Raw genomic sequence first — 18061 nt, forward strand, 5'->3', positions numbered from 1 at the left:
TGCCGCGTGAGGCTCAACCCGCTCCGGTGCTGATCGGAGCCTCTGGTGGTGTTTTGTTTGGGTTTTGGTCCCTCTCGGCAGACTCATTTTCGAACACACCGAGGTATCTTGATGCACCGGGCTTCGAGCTAGTGACATCAAGCCAACTGGCCGCAAAATCACTACGGTGGCTCAAGCACACCTGAAGGCACTGTAAAGCCAGACCGAGGGGGCCCTGCTCCTCGGCGGAGAGAGCAGCCGCCCCGCGGCGCCGCGCCCCCGGAGAGCGGCCGGCGCCGCCTCCGCTGCGGCAGAGCGAGGCTGTTTGCCCCTCGACCCAGGGCGCTCCTTTCACCCAACCACCGCACATTATTAGAGCCAGAGTCAGGGTCTGAAAGTAGATTTGCAGCCGCCGGGATTACCCGGGTACTGGGAACCCAGAGAGGTCAGGATGGCTTGGGGACGCTTCGAGGAAACTGTTCATGGCTTTGAAGAGTCTCGGCACAGGCCAGGCCAAGCTCGGGGAGACTGCAGCAGTAGCCTCACGGGTGATCACTCTGTATCCTTTGCTTGCAGATCAACAAAAAACCACAGTGATTGAAAACGGGGAAATCAGGTTCAATGGAAAAGGGAAAAAGATTCGGAAGCCTCGGACCATTTATTCCAGCCTGCAGCTCCAGGCTTTAAACCATCGCTTTCAGCAGACTCAGTACCTGGCCCTTCCCGAGAGAGCTGAACTGGCAGCTTCCTTAGGACTGACACAAACACAGGTAATTCCAGAGAAGCCCTGAAATGCTGACCCTCACTTGCAGATCGGGCAGGGAGCTCATCAGGAGGAATTCTTGGCCTAGTCAACCAAAGATGGAAGGAGCTTAATGACAAATGCCTTTGCTCCAGTTATGCACTTTTCTGGGACAACACAATTTGGAATAAATGACCTGGTATTGAATACTGGATTGGATTTGCACATCCTCCCCCGACCCTCAGCGACCCCACCCCAGCCTAGTGTCCTTTGGTGATCAAACTCGTTATTTAATCAAGTCCAATTCCAGTAGAACAACACAAAAGAGAGCAAACAAGTAGGAGAAAGAAAAAAAAGATATTCAGACCAGGAGGGCAGTATAAGACCCATGTTTCTTAAGGATCCTTTTGTGGGTCCTGGGACTTAATGAGGATTTCAACTCATTGACATTCAAAGGATTATGAAATGAAAAGGATGGGTTAGCCAGACATGCACAGGTTCCAATAGGATTTGGTAAAGTGACCAAGGTGAAAACTGTTCATCCTAGGATGGGTGAGGTGAGTCTTTCTGAAAATTGTCCTCAGTTCAGTTGGTTAAATCATCCTGGTTGACTGGCTGGTGCAGGCTAAGGAATCTGAATCACAGAATTTGGGCATAATGGCCGAGCGGGACATCAAAGAGGAACGTGCCCAAATTATAGCAGGTGAAGCCTCGGTTAAGTACAGTTGCTGAAGTTCTCTGGTCTTACTAGTTTGAAAGACGTATGCAACATTTTAGACTTCACAGGAAGAGGTTTTAGGTAGGTATATTAGGACCCTTGTCATAGAGCCAGGCTGCAGATACCTAAGGTTTTTGTCCCTGTCGATTAACTGCACAGGGTGGTAGGCCTCATCTGGAATGGATGTTCTTCAGCAAGGGGACATCAGGTTTCTGAGACCCTGGCTGGGGACTGATGGTGTGCTGGGATTGAGACTGACTGTCTCAGCACAGAAGCTCCTTAAGCTCTTTCTTTTCAATTCAGCCTGCTTTCTCTCGCCATGTTGCCACTGGAAATAATTGGGGCTGGAGATGAAGGGATTCCTACTATTCAGTAACTTGTACTCCTTTTGGAAAAGCAGATTCCTAAGTCTAAGTAATTTTAAAGGTAAACGAAGCTGTACCATAGAAGGTCCTTCTTCACATAAAGTAGATCAGGGATGTTAGCTTGGATACACTCCCATCCTAGACTCCTGGTTTGCATTTAATATTCAGGAGCCCTTTGACTTTTAGTGCCTGTCCTAACAATCATGGCCACAGTTTGACTAAACAACATACCAAGTAGGGAATGAATGCGGCACAGTCCCTCATCGCTGCAGGATTATGTCGGAAGAAAGGTGCTCCAAGTACAGTGGGTGGCATATGCAGTGTATGCCTATGTATGTATATTCAACGCGTTAGGGTTTTAATCTGTTCTTAGTCATTTGCTCAGGGCACATCCAGACTATTAGAGGAAGTGCAGCCAGTTAGCTTTTATCTGAAAAATTCACGGTGTGAAAATCCTCCTTTAGAGTTTGAACCTGGCTATCTCCTTGGCTTTTATTCTAGTTTTATTCTTACTTATGCTGTTGTTTCAAACCTAGGCTTCCATCTAACTGAGGAATTACAATGACTTTAGGTATCCGGACAAGATACCAAGTAATCGGCGGGGGTCGGGTGGGGTGGGGTGGGGTGAAGTGGCGGGGAGAGGGGAGCGGCTAGAAAGAGGTGAGGAAGGCGGGGTCTTGAGGGCTTTGCCTTTGTGGGTTGTCTTTTTTTTTTTTTTCCACTATAGGCACCGGTTCGATGTTTTTCGGGCCTAATGATCGCTGCTGCGCTTCTTTCTAGGTGAAGATATGGTTTCAGAACAAACGCTCTAAGTTTAAGAAACTGCTGAAGCAAGGCAGTAACCCGCACGAGAGCGACCCTCTCCCGGGCTCCGCGGCCCTGTCGCCGCGCTCGCCGGCGCTGCCTCCGGTGTGGGACGTTTCCGCCTCGGCCAAGGGCGTCAGTATGCCCCCCAACAGCTACATGCCCGGCTACTCGCATTGGTACTCCTCTCCACACCAGGACACGATGCAGAGACCTCAGATGATGTGAGTTATCCAAGGGCAAAAAGATACCCGAGGGAGACGTCTGAACAAGGCAAGGAGGATCCGGGACCTGCTTGCATCTGCCAAACCGAGCCGAAGGAGCAGGCTTGGGAGAACTCTTATGTGTGGCCAGACTGTCTGGGCGCTTGTTCCCTTCTCTCTCATCCCCTCAGTCTCTCTCTCACATTCTTTTTTTGCCTCCCTCCTTCCCACTTTTCTGTTTTAATTCCTTTCTCCACCTGCCTTTTCCCTTGAGCAGCCTCAGTAATTGATTTTGAATCTTAGAGAGAGAGAAGGAGAAACAGAGAGACTGGTTTCTAGGCCACTGCTCCTGAAGCCTCTCACTGTAAGGAGATTTCCCCTCACCCCTTGGGATCCAGGCTCTGAGCCTCTTTTCTCTTTGGGAGTATCCATCAAAACGACTTTTTGAAGCAGACATTTTCCCCCACCAGAAGAATCTGTGCAAACATGGCAGCGTTTTTACTTGTTTAATGAGCTTAAGACATTACATGATGAAAAAGAAGCAGTTTGGACTCCTGCATTTTTATTTACAATCCCAGACTGACAAAAGAAAAAAAAGAACAGAAAAGAAAAAGAAACCCTGACATAACAGCCCTTCTCTAAAGAAAAAGGAAAAATCGGCTGTAAGATTAGAACATTGCCACGAAAGGAATGCTGCATGTTTTATCAAAATGCAATGAGCAAGAATGATGATTTAAACAAAACCAAACCACTTTCCCTCCACCCCTGCCCCCAAACCCTGAACTGGAATCAGGATAGACAGAGGAAACAACCAAAATCACCATTCTATTGCTTTGATATCTTTACTAGGTGAATTGGTGGCATTCACTAAGCTAATAGGGACATTTATATCAAGAAACATTTCTGTATATATTGTTGAATTTTAGTTGTACATATACTTTGTATGTTTTTGTCTTCTTTCATATATGGAGTAAAAGCCACAAAACGCTGACAGTGTCCTGTATATTTCTCTTTGTGTGTCGCTGTCTTACCACCCCCTTCTCCCTCCCCCCAGTATATTTTCTATCACTCTTAAAAGAATTCCTATTTCCTAATAGGGGAAACCCTGTATATAAACATCAAGTGCCTGCAAAGATATCGGTTTGCAGCACTAACCTTTGTCTTAAGTACTTAACATTAACCATAGATGTTTTCTCAACTTCCTTTATATATTCTATTTTATTGTAATTTCTACACATTTATCTATTTTTAAGAATCATTAGAATGATCTAACCCCAGGTTAACTTCTAGACATCCAGTAGTTTCCAGTGCTGAAACTGAGTATTCTCCTTTCCCTTTCCTCAGCCGAAATAATACAGCTGTATTTGTCTTTGTTTGGAAGCAGCTTTTTTTTTTTTTAAACAAACAAAAAAAGGAAAGAATCAGAGGGGAAAAAACAGAAACTAAATGCAGTTATGACTACTTCACGTTTACAGCCCTTTGCAAGCTAACTAGATAGGAACACACACAATCCTGGATGAAATACATCCTTCCTTCTGATCTTGTAGAAAGCACAGAAATAATGAAAATGAAAAGTCCTTTCGTCATACAAGCAGGAAGCCCCATACTGCGAGAATTAATGGCTACAGACCTGGGCATCCTTCAAATTATGAACCTTGAAACCACTGAGCCATTTATCAGAAGTCAATAGAGATACTCAGAGTGCTCCATATAATGACAGCGACATACAGTCGTGCAAAAGGACAGTCACTATAATTAGACACAAAGCAAAGACTACTTACCAATATACCCGTTCCTTTTTTTGTTGAGCAACTTCCACGCTCAGTCAGTCTTCAGAATGGTTTAAAACCGATCAGTCTTGTCATTTTCTAGCATTCGTATTGTTACATTAGGAAAAATGTTTTCTTTTCTTTTTTCCCCCTTCCTACTGTGAAACTTTGGGTTCGTAGCTCCCCAGGATCAATTCTGAACAAAGCCTCCAGCTGCAGTGCCATCCAATTTGAAGCAGACATTGGGGACAATTTAAGGTTTTTATCCACAAGAAGGTTTTTTTCCATTCTCTTAAATGCAGCCATAATTAGAGTAATTTTTCATGTAGCCCGCTGATTACAGCGTTTTTACCGTCAAAGATAATTACCTGTAATTTTCTTCCACTTTTAATACTAAAAAGCCATCTTTATTTAGATTCAGGAACAGGAAAGGCGAAACAAAAGAGGGAAATTATTCTGTTATTCATACACAAATTGCAGAGACGTAGGACCTAAAATTGAAAATTAACCAAAATTATAATGCTGAAAAGAATGGAAGAGGCTGCAGAAGTACAGCTGGTAGTGGGGCTTTGCTGAATTATTCAAATTACGTTAGAGAGAAAGCTACCATACATCGAAACCAACACTGATTTTTCTTAAAAAAAAAAATCACCAGACACATGCCAAACCACTGAGAGTGCATGGAATTCTGAAACCCAGAAAATGCATTTTAACACATTGGAGATGTTACCATGATGCTCCAGTGTGGATCTTTCAATCTCTTAATACAAAGTTTAATTAAACAGGAAGTTCTATCAAGGGGTGCTCCCAGGAACTGGCATTGGAAATGGGCTTCCTCGGGGTCCTCTGAACAGCAAGGGTTAATAATTTTCGCTCTTTGGAAGGTATTGACCCCACAGTAAACTGACTCCCCAGAGAGGGATTGGTAGGAGGGGCGTGGGTGAAGTCTCGGTGGCTACCACGCCTCCCCACGTTCGAACTTCCCAGAGTTCGAGTTCGAGAGCCTCCTTCTGACAATATTTTTCAAGTTAAAAAAAAAAAAAAAAAAAAGGAACGACAGTTGCGAAGAGTGAGAGTGAGGGGGGAAATTTCTTCTCGGTGCCAATAAGCATCTCATTTATTTTTTGACACAGTTTAGCACAAACGTTCCTCCGGAGCAAGGCCTTTCTGTTTCTGTGCTGAGGTGAGGGAAACAAAAATTTCTCAGGCTCCTACCCGTAAAGTCTCTAGCTGCTTCCAGCGTCTACAGGGTCAGGAAACAGCGTCATCTATAGATAGAACTGCACCGCGAGTCTTCCTTGGCATGTCCCTAAATCAAATGGGTTCCCTGGCTCCACAGCTCGACTCTGCATCTCAGCCAATCGGGCCTCCAATCCCAAGGTCTCGGCACTGGGGCCTCTCAGGCCACAGCTCTAGGGTCAGCATCGCACAGCATCCCACGCCTTCCCCGCTTCCCCACCCCCAGCTTGAGGCAAAGGGACTGTAAAGCAGCCCTAAAGTGGCTTTGGAGGCCAGTTATTCTGGGAACTTTCTCCCCAATATAGAAAGGCGTCAAAGGGACTAAAGTCAGAAAGATTCAGACTACACCTGCCGTTGCCAGTGTCCGCATACCTGTGATGCTAAAGGGGCATTTGTCCCTAGCAAGCTCCGACTGCACACTCAACGCCCCCAAGCTTAAAACCATCACCACGTGTAAGACCTCTATGGATTTGTCTAGGACTAGTTTTGAGTAACAATGTTTCAAAGTATATTTCAGCCTGGAATCTCCAGCAGACTTCCCTTCATACCTTACAGAAACCTGGTGCACGTCCCAGTTTACAGTCAGAAGCTGCACCAAATATCAACAGCACAGAAAGCAAGAAAGACAGATCGACTTCTTAAGGATCCCATTCTCACCCAAATCATTGCACTCACCAGAACCACAACCCTTTTACTGTTAACGTGGAATAAAAGGTCAGAAATGAAAACCATCTCTAGAGCAAAGTTGCAGTCCATAACACATTACAACAGCAATACATACAGCTTTGTGTGAGAATAGAAATATGAGCTGTGTCTTGTAGTATGCAAGAAATAAAAACTTACCCCCAGTGAGTCTCTCTTAAGCAATGATCAGGGTCTAGAAATCTATACTGAACAGAAGCAGAGGAGAATATTTTTCTGAGTCTCAGGGCAGAAGCTCTTTCTCTATATTCTTGGTTGAGTGAGCACATCCAGGTGTGAAATTGTTTGCACACCCCAGCACCTCTTATATTGCCAGCAAAATTAGCTGTTATTACTGTCACTGTTTAGTGATGGTTAGCGTGATACAAAAAAAAAAAAAAACTGCTGTAATCAAGACCTGGCGCATCTTTGCAAATTACAGATAATTGTAAACGTCCAGATTATGATAATAGCATCCTAATCCAGCCTGCAATATAATTATTACAGAGTGTTACATCTGAAACTGTCCAGTAGGGCTAATTCAGCCATTATTTAGACCCTATTTTTGTACTGCAAATGGGTTGCTGAGTTGAAAATGTACGATTGTAATTTCGCAGGCCACTCAATGAGTAATGGTATAGGAAGAGGAAAATACAAAAGTGAAATGTGAACAGTAGCGATCAAATCAAACCCTGAAGGACAAAAGACTGTTTGATTCATATGGAAAAAGAAGATCGGGAATTAAGAAAATAGCAAATCAGTGGTCTGAAGCATTATGTGTCCAAATCTTCAATATGTGGAGGGCTGATGTGTTTGCAAGGGCTTCTACATCTGCTGCTGCCTGGTTTTCTTTTCTTTTTTTTTTTTTTTAAACCTGTCTTTCCCCCTTTCTCTCTCCTAAAGCATTATCTTCCTTTTTTTAAAAAAAGTGCCCCTCCCCCAAGCAAAGAACATTTGTCAGTTTCATCATTGTTTCCACCAAGGCAGCCTCAGAAAGTGCCTGTCACTTGTTTATGAACATTTTCTTAAATGAATTTTCAATCTCGCCTGTCATCAGAGCAAAATGCCCTGGGTGTTTTCGAGTGTTCCTGAGCTTCATCTCCATTCTCTTTCACTGAGAGCAAGTCACTGAGAGTTCTAAAGGATATTAGCAGAAAATGTATTAATTGCTGCTAATTAAATAAAGCCGGATGGGAAGCCCTCTGCTCTACTCACCTTGGCTGGCTATTGGCTTTAATCCTATCATTAACTTTTTATTAATTAACCCACCCCTTCTCACGTCATCCAGTCCAGCTGCTTCTTTTGCTACCAGTCACTGAGGTACTTCTTTCTGTATTCCAGAAAGTCTGGTGTTTTTGATAAAGAACTGTCCCTTCCCCCAGATATGGTTGTTAAAGAGCAAGGTCAGTCTCCTTAAACTGGAGGGACAGAGGAGAGAAGAAGTTAGAGAATTATAGCAAGAGAGTCTGGAGAGACACTGGAGCACTGTGCCGGTTCCATAGTGAAAGCAGACTCTGGGTTCCAGCTGCTGCCTTCTGGAAGGTAAACCCTGCCCAGGCTGAAATTTCTGGATTCCAGCTCTGGTTCCTGGTGGGGATGTCTTGGTCAGGGAGATCTAAATCCGGTACACTCCCAGTAGCTCATTTTTCCCACCATGAGAACTGAGAATTTCCTGAGCATCTTTTCCAGCCTCTAGGATAATGTGTGATGGATGATTCCCCTCCCACCACCTAGCAAACCCTGGAGCTCCCCAGCCAGGGCCACCCTGCGGGGTGGCAAGCAGGCTTCCTTAGCTCCTGTGAATTTAAGGGCAATAATGCAATGTCCCCGGTTTAGTGACCCCTGCTTACAGATGAAAGTTGAGTCCATATCCTGCCTCTTGCCCCGCCCTCTTCTCCCGCCTTGCAAATGGCAAACGGCAGAAACAGTCCTTGAATGACAACGAGCTTCCAGGGGCAGATTTCTGTCTTCTCGCCTTTGCAAGAAGAAAAAAAAAAAACAAAACTTTAAAATAAATAATAGCTTGTACTGTTTACCGCCTTTCACCTTCACCTACTTCTTAAAAAAAAAAAATATATATATATATACACACACACTAGACTGTGCGTGGTGGTGGTTTTACAGAGAATCCTTACTGAAACTTAGAGGGTGTGTGTGTGTGTAGAACGATGTTATGAAGCCACTTTTTCCCCCTTCCTGTGGCGAAAGGTCGTAATGTGTGGTATTTCACCATTTTATATAAATCTTGGTTTAGGATGTGGAACAGACTCAATAATACCTCCTTCGGGTCCCCGTAAAGCAGAAGAAAATACAAAGTCCCAGCGAACAAAAGAGCAAAGACACTTAATTGCGGCAAATCAGGACTCTCTTCTCTTTTAAAGAGACTCATGTAAATTCCCTCGGTTCCTATCTTTACGGTTAGAGCTCGACCTATAAAACAGGTTATTACATTACAGCCGACAACCCTGGATGATTGAAAGGGAAGTCTCCCCCGCCCCTCCGCAGTCGACACTGCGTGTACTTTCTGCCCTGTACCACCGGGGAACCTAAAGCTTGTCAGATGCAAACGAAAACGGATGGGGCGGGGGTGGGAGACCGGACTGCGTAGAAAAATATTTAGCCAATCCCACATGTGCTACCGCTATTGGGGCTGTTTGCGAGGCCCAGAGTTCGCTGTGACTCTGAAAAAACCACGTACAGTGTGCAACACTCGCAGGCAACCTGGGAGAGCGCGGAGGGCGGGAGCAAGCCGCTGCGCCCCCTCCCCAACCTCCCGGGAGGCTGAAGCCTCCGCCCAGCTGCTGTGGGAGGGGGGTGCTTCTGGGCGGAGGAGGGGGTGACCGCAGGCGGATCCGCCGGCGTGGCGCGCTTCCCAGAGGTGCCGGAGGGCGTCTGCCCTCAGGGCGTGCCTCGGGGGAGGGCTGGAGCGCTCCGGGTTGGAGAGATCCCAATGGCCAGAGGGAGGCGCGCCATCCCGGGGGTTGCGGGATGGGGCGGGGAGGGGGTGGTGGTTGGGTAGCCCTAAAGGTCCCTCTCTTCGAATAAAAGAAGCGCTGGGGAGGGGGCAGGAGAGGGGCAAGGGGCAGTGTTCCAGGAGACGGCCCTCGCGCTTCGGTCTGGAGAGCTCCAGAGACCGAACAGTGTCAAGGCCGGAGGAAGCTGCAGGGCGCGCTGCGAGGAGGCGAGCGCCGCCCGGCCTGGCGCGCTGTGGGCGACTCCCAGGACGGCGCGGCCAGGACGCCGCGAGCCGTGGGGCGTCCGGTGGGATCAAAGAAGCCAAAGGAGGCCAGCCGGCGCGTCTGGGATTGTGGGATAAGGGGCGGGAGAGAGAGGATTGGCAGGGGCGGGGAGAGCCTGGCCTGGCCTGCGTGTCGTCGGAAGGGGGTGTGTGCGTGTGTTGGTGTGCAGGTCAACACGCTCCTGCCCGAGGCCGAGACCTGGGTGGATCCGAGTGTGGGTGGACGGGCTCTCGGGTGGGTGCCCCACCGGGAGCGAGAGCGAGCGAGCGAGATCAAGGGCAACGAGGTCTGCGGGTTCCTGTATGTGTGTGTGTCTCAGGCCCTGTGGCTCAGCACTGGAGCCGCCTGGCACCCACAGGAATGCGGCTTCTCTCAGCTCCCCCGGCCGCCCCCTGTTCCACAAGGAGGTGGCCGCCAGGAAAAAGGGGGGGGGGGAAGGGCAGAAATCCGCCTAGCCCAACACGAGCCTCAAACAAAGGCCAATTTATCTCATCTTTTACAGGAGGGCCCGGGAGGAGGACAGGGCACCAAAGAGTCACACAGGCGTGCCAGCAGCATGCCCTCGGCCTCCTGGGCTTTGTGAGGAGGTCTGCAGATGGGGACAGGGGCTTGGGAGTACGGGGGCGCAGTGAAGAAGCCCACGGGAAAGAAAATGAAATCTGGGGGTGAGCTTGACATCTCGGGAGCAGTAGACTGACAGCTAGGCAAGTGGAGATCGGAAAGGGGCAGGCAGAGGTCAGGAGAGTGGGGTCGGGCATTCCGGGACCATGCCGGCGGGGAGTGGTACACGTTTACATTAGATATAGGAATAAACAATGGAGGGAAGGAGGGAGGGTGGGAGGAAGACGAACATCACACGGATATTTTTAGTCTTTGCTGAGGATCTGTTATTTTTATATTCTTGGGCGCAGGACTGCAGGGAGTTAAATTCCCCAGGGAGAATCCCCGCGATGCCAGGGAAAACCCGCTGCAGACTGGTTTGCCAGAATATTTTTGTCCACGACTCCTAGACCAAGTTTAAAAAAAAAAAAAAACCGCGCGAGAGAAGAGGCCATTGCGAGTGGAAGAAGTGAGGTTAGCACAAGGGAAGGAATCCTGAAACCAAGTCTGTCCGCGCAGCGCTCCGCCCGCCCGCATCGCAACGAGGCTCCGATGTCCTTAACGACAAGCAGTGTCAGGGCTGGGGGTGGCGGGGTGGTCAGTAAAGAAGAGCTTCCCTCTTCTTTCCGGGAGGAGTCCGAACTCGCCCTTGCCTCTGCTTGACCACGACGGACGAGTACGGGGTGGTAGTGAAGGGATCCCCTTTTCAAAGCCAGGAAAGGAGAAGGGGAGATGATGGGGAACGCCTGGAAAAATATCTGCCCTCTCCACGCGTAGAAAAGTAAAGAGTATGCTCCAGGCACATTCTTGCCCCCCTCAGGCCACCAGCGGGTCCGCCCCGTCCAGCCTTCTCGAGCACGCACCCCGGGGCGGCGAGGGGCGCCCGCGCTGGGGGACGCTGGCACCCGGCAACCGCGGGCGCGGGATTTCTCCCAGCCGGATCCGCCAGATACAAAACGCTGGCTTTCGGTGTAATGGAAACTCCGGAAAGTCTTACAAGCCAAGAATGAAAAGCAGGAAACGGAGCCCTCTACCTTTCCCCCTCATCCTCCTGTTCTCTGCCAGTGCAGAAAACAAAGCGGGCTCCGCACGGCTTTCCCCCAGGCGCGTCACCACCCGGACCTTCCTCCGAGAGAGACGAGCTGGAGGGTGTCGAAGGCGGAGGCAACTTCGAAAGGGGAACCGCTTTGGGGGTGGGCTAGGCGGGGGAGGTCCACAGCCCTGGCCACGGTCCACGAGGCGCCTTGGAGCCCGGCGGGGTGTCCCTTCAAGACACGCAAACCTTCGAACCGCCCTCTAGGCCTTTCCAAACTGGCATGTTAGAAAGGCAAGGGGGAGAGAAGGAAGGAGACAGCAGGGGACGGAGACCCAAAGAGGCGGAAGAACACACAGGTAAATTCCCCTCAGGGCGCACAGCGTGCCTTTTCAGGTCTAGTCTCCCAGCCCTGGAAAAACCTTCTCAGAAATCCTCAGATGACAGGATGTAATTTTTTACGTTCTAATCTCCACTCCCCACCCCCAAGAAGACTCTTTTGTCAAATTTATTACTGCTGACTTCCTAGCTGTAAAATATAACTCATGCATCTTGTAATTTCCAACAAATGATTTCCCTTGGTGTCCCAAGGAAACAGAATCAGGCGGACTAAGGGACAGTCAGAAAGACACCTGGAGTTCTGGCCTGAGAGCGCAACTCTAGACCCGAGCGGTAGCGCTCTGTGGTCACACTGCTGACGTCCATGTGCAGAGGTGCGGGGAGGAGGACCGGACAGAGGCCAGGGTTGCTGCAAGTCCATCCTCTCCGCCCCGAGAAGGATTCACAAAAGAGAAATCCCTGCAAACAGATTCAGCTTCCCACCGATTGGAACCTGCTTTGCCACTGTTTTATGTAAAAGCAAAGCAGGGAGAGCTCCTTCCTGAAAACACCAGAGTGGTACAGATGATGAAGGAAATAAATTTATGTTTGGAGTATTATCTCACACGAAGTGAAATCAACATGGGGCCACAATGCTTTACTTCCTTTACTCTATCTCACAATTCCCTTTCCTGGCCGAAAGAAACCCCCCCAACCACCCCCACCTATCACCGCCTCCCCCCCTACCCCAACATGCCCTGCTTGGCCTACTGATTTAGGTCCATCATTGTTTTCAAGTCCTGTGATCCTTTCCTCTTATGAAAGAACTCAGATGAATTTATAATCATACATTAGGGAGTCCAAGGCACTACCATTTGCCACACTGCAAAGATTTCAGATTTTTTAAAAAAATGCAATAGGAGGGGAATTTTCTTTTTTTCATTTTCTCATCTCTGGAAGCTCCCTTTGAAGGGAGTGTAATTTGTCTAATTGCTCTGGCAATACACAGAGGCTGATGGAGGTGGGGAGGGGCAGACTCCAGCATAATTGCTTTGAGCTTAGAATTCAGAGTGGTTATTGAGGGATTTCTGCTTCTTTCTTACTCACACATTGAGAGGGAGGGCTGTATTTAGATTTCAGCATTACTTTCTACCTGAACAATTTGGGGTTAAACTTAAAATTATCTAAACGTTTTTGTGGTTAGGCCAAAAATCACCTAAATATATATTTATGGCAGTACTCTAAACAGGCCACATATGTATATAGACATATAAAGTACAGCATCCAACATACCCACATCTACAGTTCTGTATGCATGCATCCCCATTTTCTGTTTTCCTTTTTGCCTTGTATCTCTACAGTTTGTCTTCCTGTAATAGCCTGCACAAAAGGTCACTAGCCCATTGTAAGGGGGGCAAATGGAGTATCTTTTAGAAACATTTTGCTTTCATGGTCGAAATAATTTTATTTATCCAGAATATACAGCTTAATTCTTCTATCTACACTTATTTACATGGTTAAAATAACATTGAAAAAAGTCTTTTGAAAAGTTGAGGTCATAGATTTCAAGGCACCATTGATAGTGTCCACAGTTGCGCAAAAATGTTCGTCTGTAAAAAAGGGGGGACGGGGTCCTTTGAAATGCAATAACTTACATGCAAAAAAAAAGCTTTACACATGAATTTTTTTTTGTTTCCGTTTTTCCAAACTTTCCCATATGAATTCCTTTTTTTTAAAAACGGTTGATTTTCTAAAACAGCAAAAACACAGTAGTCCCAAAAAAGAGAGCAAGAGAAAGCGGCCAGTCTAATAGAGTGTCCCGGAGGCCAGCGCCAGCGGGTGCTGTAAGGAGCCGGGCGGCGGCAGGTGGGAATTGATTGAGCTGGCTGCGCTCGGGTACCAGGAAGCCGAGTTCTCCAGGTAGCTGGACGCGGGGGACTGGTTGGAGGTCGGAGGGTGGGCATGAGGGTGGTGGCTGAGCGAGCGGGACGAGCCCTGGGGCTCCCACACCGCTGGAGACTGCGGCGAGTTACACGCCATAGGGTCGCTGGAGCTGGGGCTATGCTCCGGGGGCATCTCCCCGTTTTTCATGATCTTCTTGATCTTGGATCTTTTGTTCTGAAACCAGATTTTCACCTGGGTGGGGGGGAACAAAGGCACACGTTACCGGGACGCTCAGGTGCTTGCCCGCGCGCCTCCCCCAGGGCGGCGACCTGAGGCTTAATTCGGCCCCCGGACCCTGGCGTCCCCCTGCAGCTGGCGGCCTATGGTCAAGGGGCTGGACCCGGGGGCACAGCCTGGATCATGGACCCCAGAGGGGCCGCCGCTGGGGCAGGACCCCCAGGCTTCGGTCTTTGGCTGGGGCCGGGGGAGGGGGCGCGCGTGTCAGTGCCGGCGAGCGCGCACTTGTAACCCGGCGCGGGACGCGAGCAACGCGGCGCCAGGAACGTCTCCAAAAGAACCGCCTGAGGGCCGTGCGCCCCGGGCGCGACCGCGCGAGGTAGGAGGGGGACCAAGGAGCGGTATCCCCGTTGGCCGACCGCCTCCTTTTCCTCTCACTCCTGCTCGGTGTCGAGGACATTCTTTATTCTAACGTAGGCCACCGTGGGGTTGCGGTGGGAGTGAAGGGGACTATCCAGGGCAGACTTCCCCGAGCCACAGCGCCCCCCTCCTCGGACCGGCCGCAGGCGCAGGGCGTGACCCTCTGCTTCCGGCCCCCAGCGCGCGGCCTGAGACCTCCGCGCGGGGGCCGGGCCCTGCTCACCCCCACTGCTCTGCATTGTGCGGAGCACTGGACAGTTTCTTAAAGCTGCGAGGGTGTCCTCGAGACAACCCTCCCCTTGTTTCCAATCTAAGGAACTGGCCCCTCAGTCCCCGTAGACTGGAAGGGCGGGGGGCTGCTTCTGGGGATGAACGACGTCTCACTGCCGTCCCCACTACTCATGGCGACGGCACCCGGCCTGGCTTCTAAAGGGGAGGGCGCGGGGTCAGTGTCTGTCTGTCTGTGAGTTTCTCGCGGGCCCTGATGAGTCGGCTCCAGCCCTCCGGGACCGAACCGCGCAGTCCAGCCAGGCTTGCAGCCCAGACGGGGCTCTGGCCCAGGCCGCGGCCGGATTTACCTGTGTTTGCGTCAGTCCCAGCGAGGCGGCCAGCTCGGCGCGTTCGGGCAGGGCGAGGTACTGAGTCTTCTGAAACCTTCTCTGTAACGCGGCCAGCTGAAAGCTGGAATAAATAGTCCTGGGTTTACGAACTTTCTTTGGTTTGCCGTTCACCATCCTCACCTCGGGCTCGGCCACTTCTTTCTCTAAATAATCAAAGCAGACCCGGTTAGAAACTCGTTGGCAGACAATGGCCCTTTTGGAGAACTTGCGAATACAGTCCTTGAAATTCTTACCACGCAGCCTTCACTCTCTTTTCCCCAGATCACCACTTTTACTTCACGGGACACCTCCCCCTCGGCCCCCCATCATGGAAAAGGCCAGGTAGCCTGATTCATTCCCTTCTCTGTTTATTCAGGTTCTCCTGGGTTTTTGCAGAGCGTCTGGCACGGCAAAACTCCCTTCTCGGCGTCCGGGATTTACCCCTTGCAGCGGTTCTTGCTTCACCCGGATTCGTTTTCAATCCCACCCTGTGTTCACCGACGGCTCTGGGGTGAGTTCTGGGCCCGTCTCTCCCGGGGATTCAAGCGAGGAAGCCCGGGCTGTGGTCCCCCTTATGTCAGCGTCTGTTCGGGCGCCCGCAGAGGCCAGACGCATGGGCAGGGAAGACGCTAACCGAGGTCTCCAAAGTTCAAAGACCCACAAGCAGACTGCTCCTTCAATTCAGAGGCAAGCGGTCCGAGCCGCCGCAGACAGAGGGTCGATTATGCAGCCCCCATAATCTCCCTGCAGATCTGCGAGGGCACAGATGTGTCTGGTTTCTTTTACAAATAGACTTAATAAGTTCTTGGCCAAAAGGAAAAAAAAATTCTTTCATGTATGCACGAAGCACAGAGCCACTGAAAGGAACGAAGACACCCCACTTCTCCTCCCCCCGCCCCCATCCGCCCAGTCACCCACCCCGGCAATCTTTTAAAGTTTATCAAGAGTTACAATTTGAAAAAGAATCTGCGATGGGGTGTTTTCGTAGGAAAGGGGCTGCAGATCAGGACGAATTTAGCAGACTTGGTAGTATAGACGGGGTTGGGGGGGCGGGGGGGGCGGGGAACGGGAAGACTCTCCGAACGCGTGTTTTCCAAACGTGCCCTGGGGCCACAAGTCCCCTTTCACAAAAGTACCTTCTTATCAAAGGTGCCCATCTCTGAAGGGGGCGGAGACCCTCTCCTTGGGGGGTGTGTGTGTGTGTGTGCGTGTGTGTGCGCGCGCGCCGAGCTCCTGGGAGAGGAAGGGTGGAGAATGAGGACTGTGGTCTCCATTCTGCCAGAGCAGGGGATGCTAATATTAGCAGGATTTATTAATGTGCTGGTGGGAAGAGATCAAACCTGACCAGCAAAACCTCTCCAAGGAGACCTCATACCACTCTTACCGCCCAAACTCACTAAGCCTCAAACTCTCCAACTAAGTTTCAAGGCAGATGAAAAAGGAGACGCCTTGAAAAAGGAGATGGGAAGGAGAAACACATTTTAGGTACCCAATGGAGGAGAAAAAAAATATTGCTCCAATAACGTGACCCTTCAGCAAACCTCCTCCACCTTTAAATGGCTTTTTGTTTTTGGAAATGCCTTGGATAAACCGCAAGGCTCTCGGCGCGCTCTTTCTCTGGCGGCTAGGGCTCGCGGGCCCCTACCCTGCCCCGTGTGCTTCGGGCACCCACACCACGCTGGCTCGCAGCTGCTCCCAGACTGTTCCCCACGGAGTCTTTGAGGCAGCCATGCATCCCGACTCCCACCGACCGAGCTCGCCTTACCCCCCCCCCCAAATCCAACAAATAGCCTTCTCCCTACCCCTTTTCCAGCTTAGCTGGCTTCTTGACCGGGCAAGCTGGGAATCCAGCGACTGAGCGGTCGCCTGAAGGGGCCGAAGAGAAGAGACGCCGGTCCGAACACTCCCCGCAGGCTGCTTCTACTAAGGATCTCTAAAATGCCGGCCCGGGAACCTCTCTCGTCTGTAAACCCGGCCCCCACTCTGACCGCCGGGTGCGCCCCCATTGCAGTGGATGGCGCGGCTCCCCCGTGTCCCACCGCATCGCCCTCCCCCCGTCCTGACTCCCACCCCCACCCCCGGTACCTGGCTGGCTGGTGGCGCTCGGAACGCGGTTGTAGGCGCCGCCGTACTGGTGGTAGGGGCTGGCGTAGCTGTAGTCGGCGTAAGCTTTGGCGGGGTAGCTGCCGGCGGAGCCGTTCACGCCGTGGTACTGGTACTGGTAAGGGTTGAGCGCCTTGCCATAGGAAGCCGAGGTAGGAGAGCAGTAGCCGTGCGGGGCTCCCCCCGGGGCGCTGTAGTAGTCGGAATCGGTAGCCGACGACTCGGGCAAAGTTGGCGATTCCTGAGACGGATGGTGCATAGCTGCGGCCGTCTGGAACGGGGCTTGGAAATCGCCGGATCGGATGCTGGGGACCCTTCTGTCAAACACTCCTGTCATCGCTCGCTGGCGGCGGCGGCGCGAATTGGCTGTGGGGCTGCTCTGGTCTAAGCTGACATGGCTGTAGGAGCGAGGGAGGAGGAGGAAGAGGAGGAGGAGGAGAGGCGGCGGCGAGGAGGAGGCTGGGAGTCGCGGAGGCTCTGTCTCCGGCTGGCTGACTGCTGGCTGAAGCGCAGCACAGCCTTGGTTAAATCCTTAATTGCGCGCTTACGCACAGCGGGGTGGATCGGGTTCCATTGGCCAGGGCCTCCGGAGCAGCAGCAACACCCTAACTCGTCCAACTAGTTTTAGCACAACAAAGCATTGCTTAAAAAAAAAAAAAAAAAGAGAGAGAGAGAGAAATGAAGGGGTGGGGGGAAGACAGAGAGAGACAGAGTTGTTGCTTGTTGGGGGAAGGAGGGGTGTCTCAGGCAATCTGTTTTCAGTGAATTCTAGAGACGACGCAGAAGCCCCAGCACCAGCTCTGTACTGTCTGGAGACAATGTGTTCCAATGAGCAGCCTCAGAAAGTGCACATGTTTTGGATGAGGTCGACCACTGTCTCTCCGTGCTTCTCAGCTGCACCGGGGGCGAGTGTGGAACGGAACACTGAAGTGAAGTGAAGTGAAGTGGGGGGAGTGGGGATGGGGGCACAGGCAAAAAGAAACTGATGAGAACAGTATTTGGAGTGGGGTACTGGGAGCTAAGTTGTAATTTACATGTGTTGAAAATTTGCGATTTGGGGAAAGATAGACAAATCTGGAGCAAGCATTTCCTTTGCCGGAGATGAGTTTTATTTCTGAGAGGGTGAGT

At 50.6% G+C, this 18061-nt stretch overlaps 2 protein-coding genes across 2 annotated transcripts in view; one reads left to right on the top strand and one right to left on the bottom strand.

Moving 5' to 3' along the window:
* The window catches only part of DLX6 (distal-less homeobox 6), a 3952-nt gene extending 1116 nt beyond the window's left edge, over positions 1–2836 (top strand). Inside the window, exons 2-3 of the mRNA XM_055420219.2 lie at positions 556–749; positions 2585–2836. Of these exons, the coding sequence (XP_055276194.2) occupies positions 556–749; positions 2585–2836 (446 nt within the window). The remainder of the gene's footprint in view (positions 1–555; positions 750–2584) is intronic.
* Positions 2837–13153: 10317 nt separating this feature from the next.
* Positions 13154–17380, bottom strand: DLX5 (distal-less homeobox 5). The gene is made up of 3 exons (XM_055420220.2): positions 16916–17380; positions 14810–14994; positions 13154–13826 (listed from the first exon to the last, which is right to left on the bottom strand). Exons 1-3 carry the CDS (start codon positions 17268–17270, stop codon positions 13497–13499), a joined length of 870 nt encoding a protein of 289 aa, XP_055276195.1. The 5' UTR covers positions 17271–17380; the 3' UTR covers positions 13154–13496.
* Between the last annotated feature and the right edge of the window lie 681 nt (positions 17381–18061).

Source organism: Moschus berezovskii, chromosome 3, assembly GCF_049115385.1.
Source record: "Moschus berezovskii isolate FMDL1 chromosome 3, NW_MosBer_1.0, whole genome shotgun sequence".
In the NCBI taxonomy this organism is placed as follows: Eukaryota; Metazoa; Chordata; class Mammalia; order Artiodactyla; family Moschidae; genus Moschus; species Moschus berezovskii.

What these genes read in the sequence shown, in the direction of transcription:
- DLX5 (XM_055420220.2), bottom strand. Translation starts at nt 17,270, where the DNA reads ATGACAGGAGTGTTTGACAGAAGGGTCCCCAGCATCCGATCCGGCGAT. An exon ending in GAGCGCCACCAGCCAGCCAG is followed by an intron (nt 14,995 to 16,915) that starts GTACCGGGGGTG and finishes TTGATTATTTAG; the next exon opens with AGAAAGAAGTGGCCGAGCCC. An exon ending in TGGGACTGACGCAAACACAG is followed by an intron (nt 13,827 to 14,809) that starts GTAAATCCGGCC and finishes CCCCCCACCCAG; the next exon opens with GTGAAAATCTGGTTTCAGAA.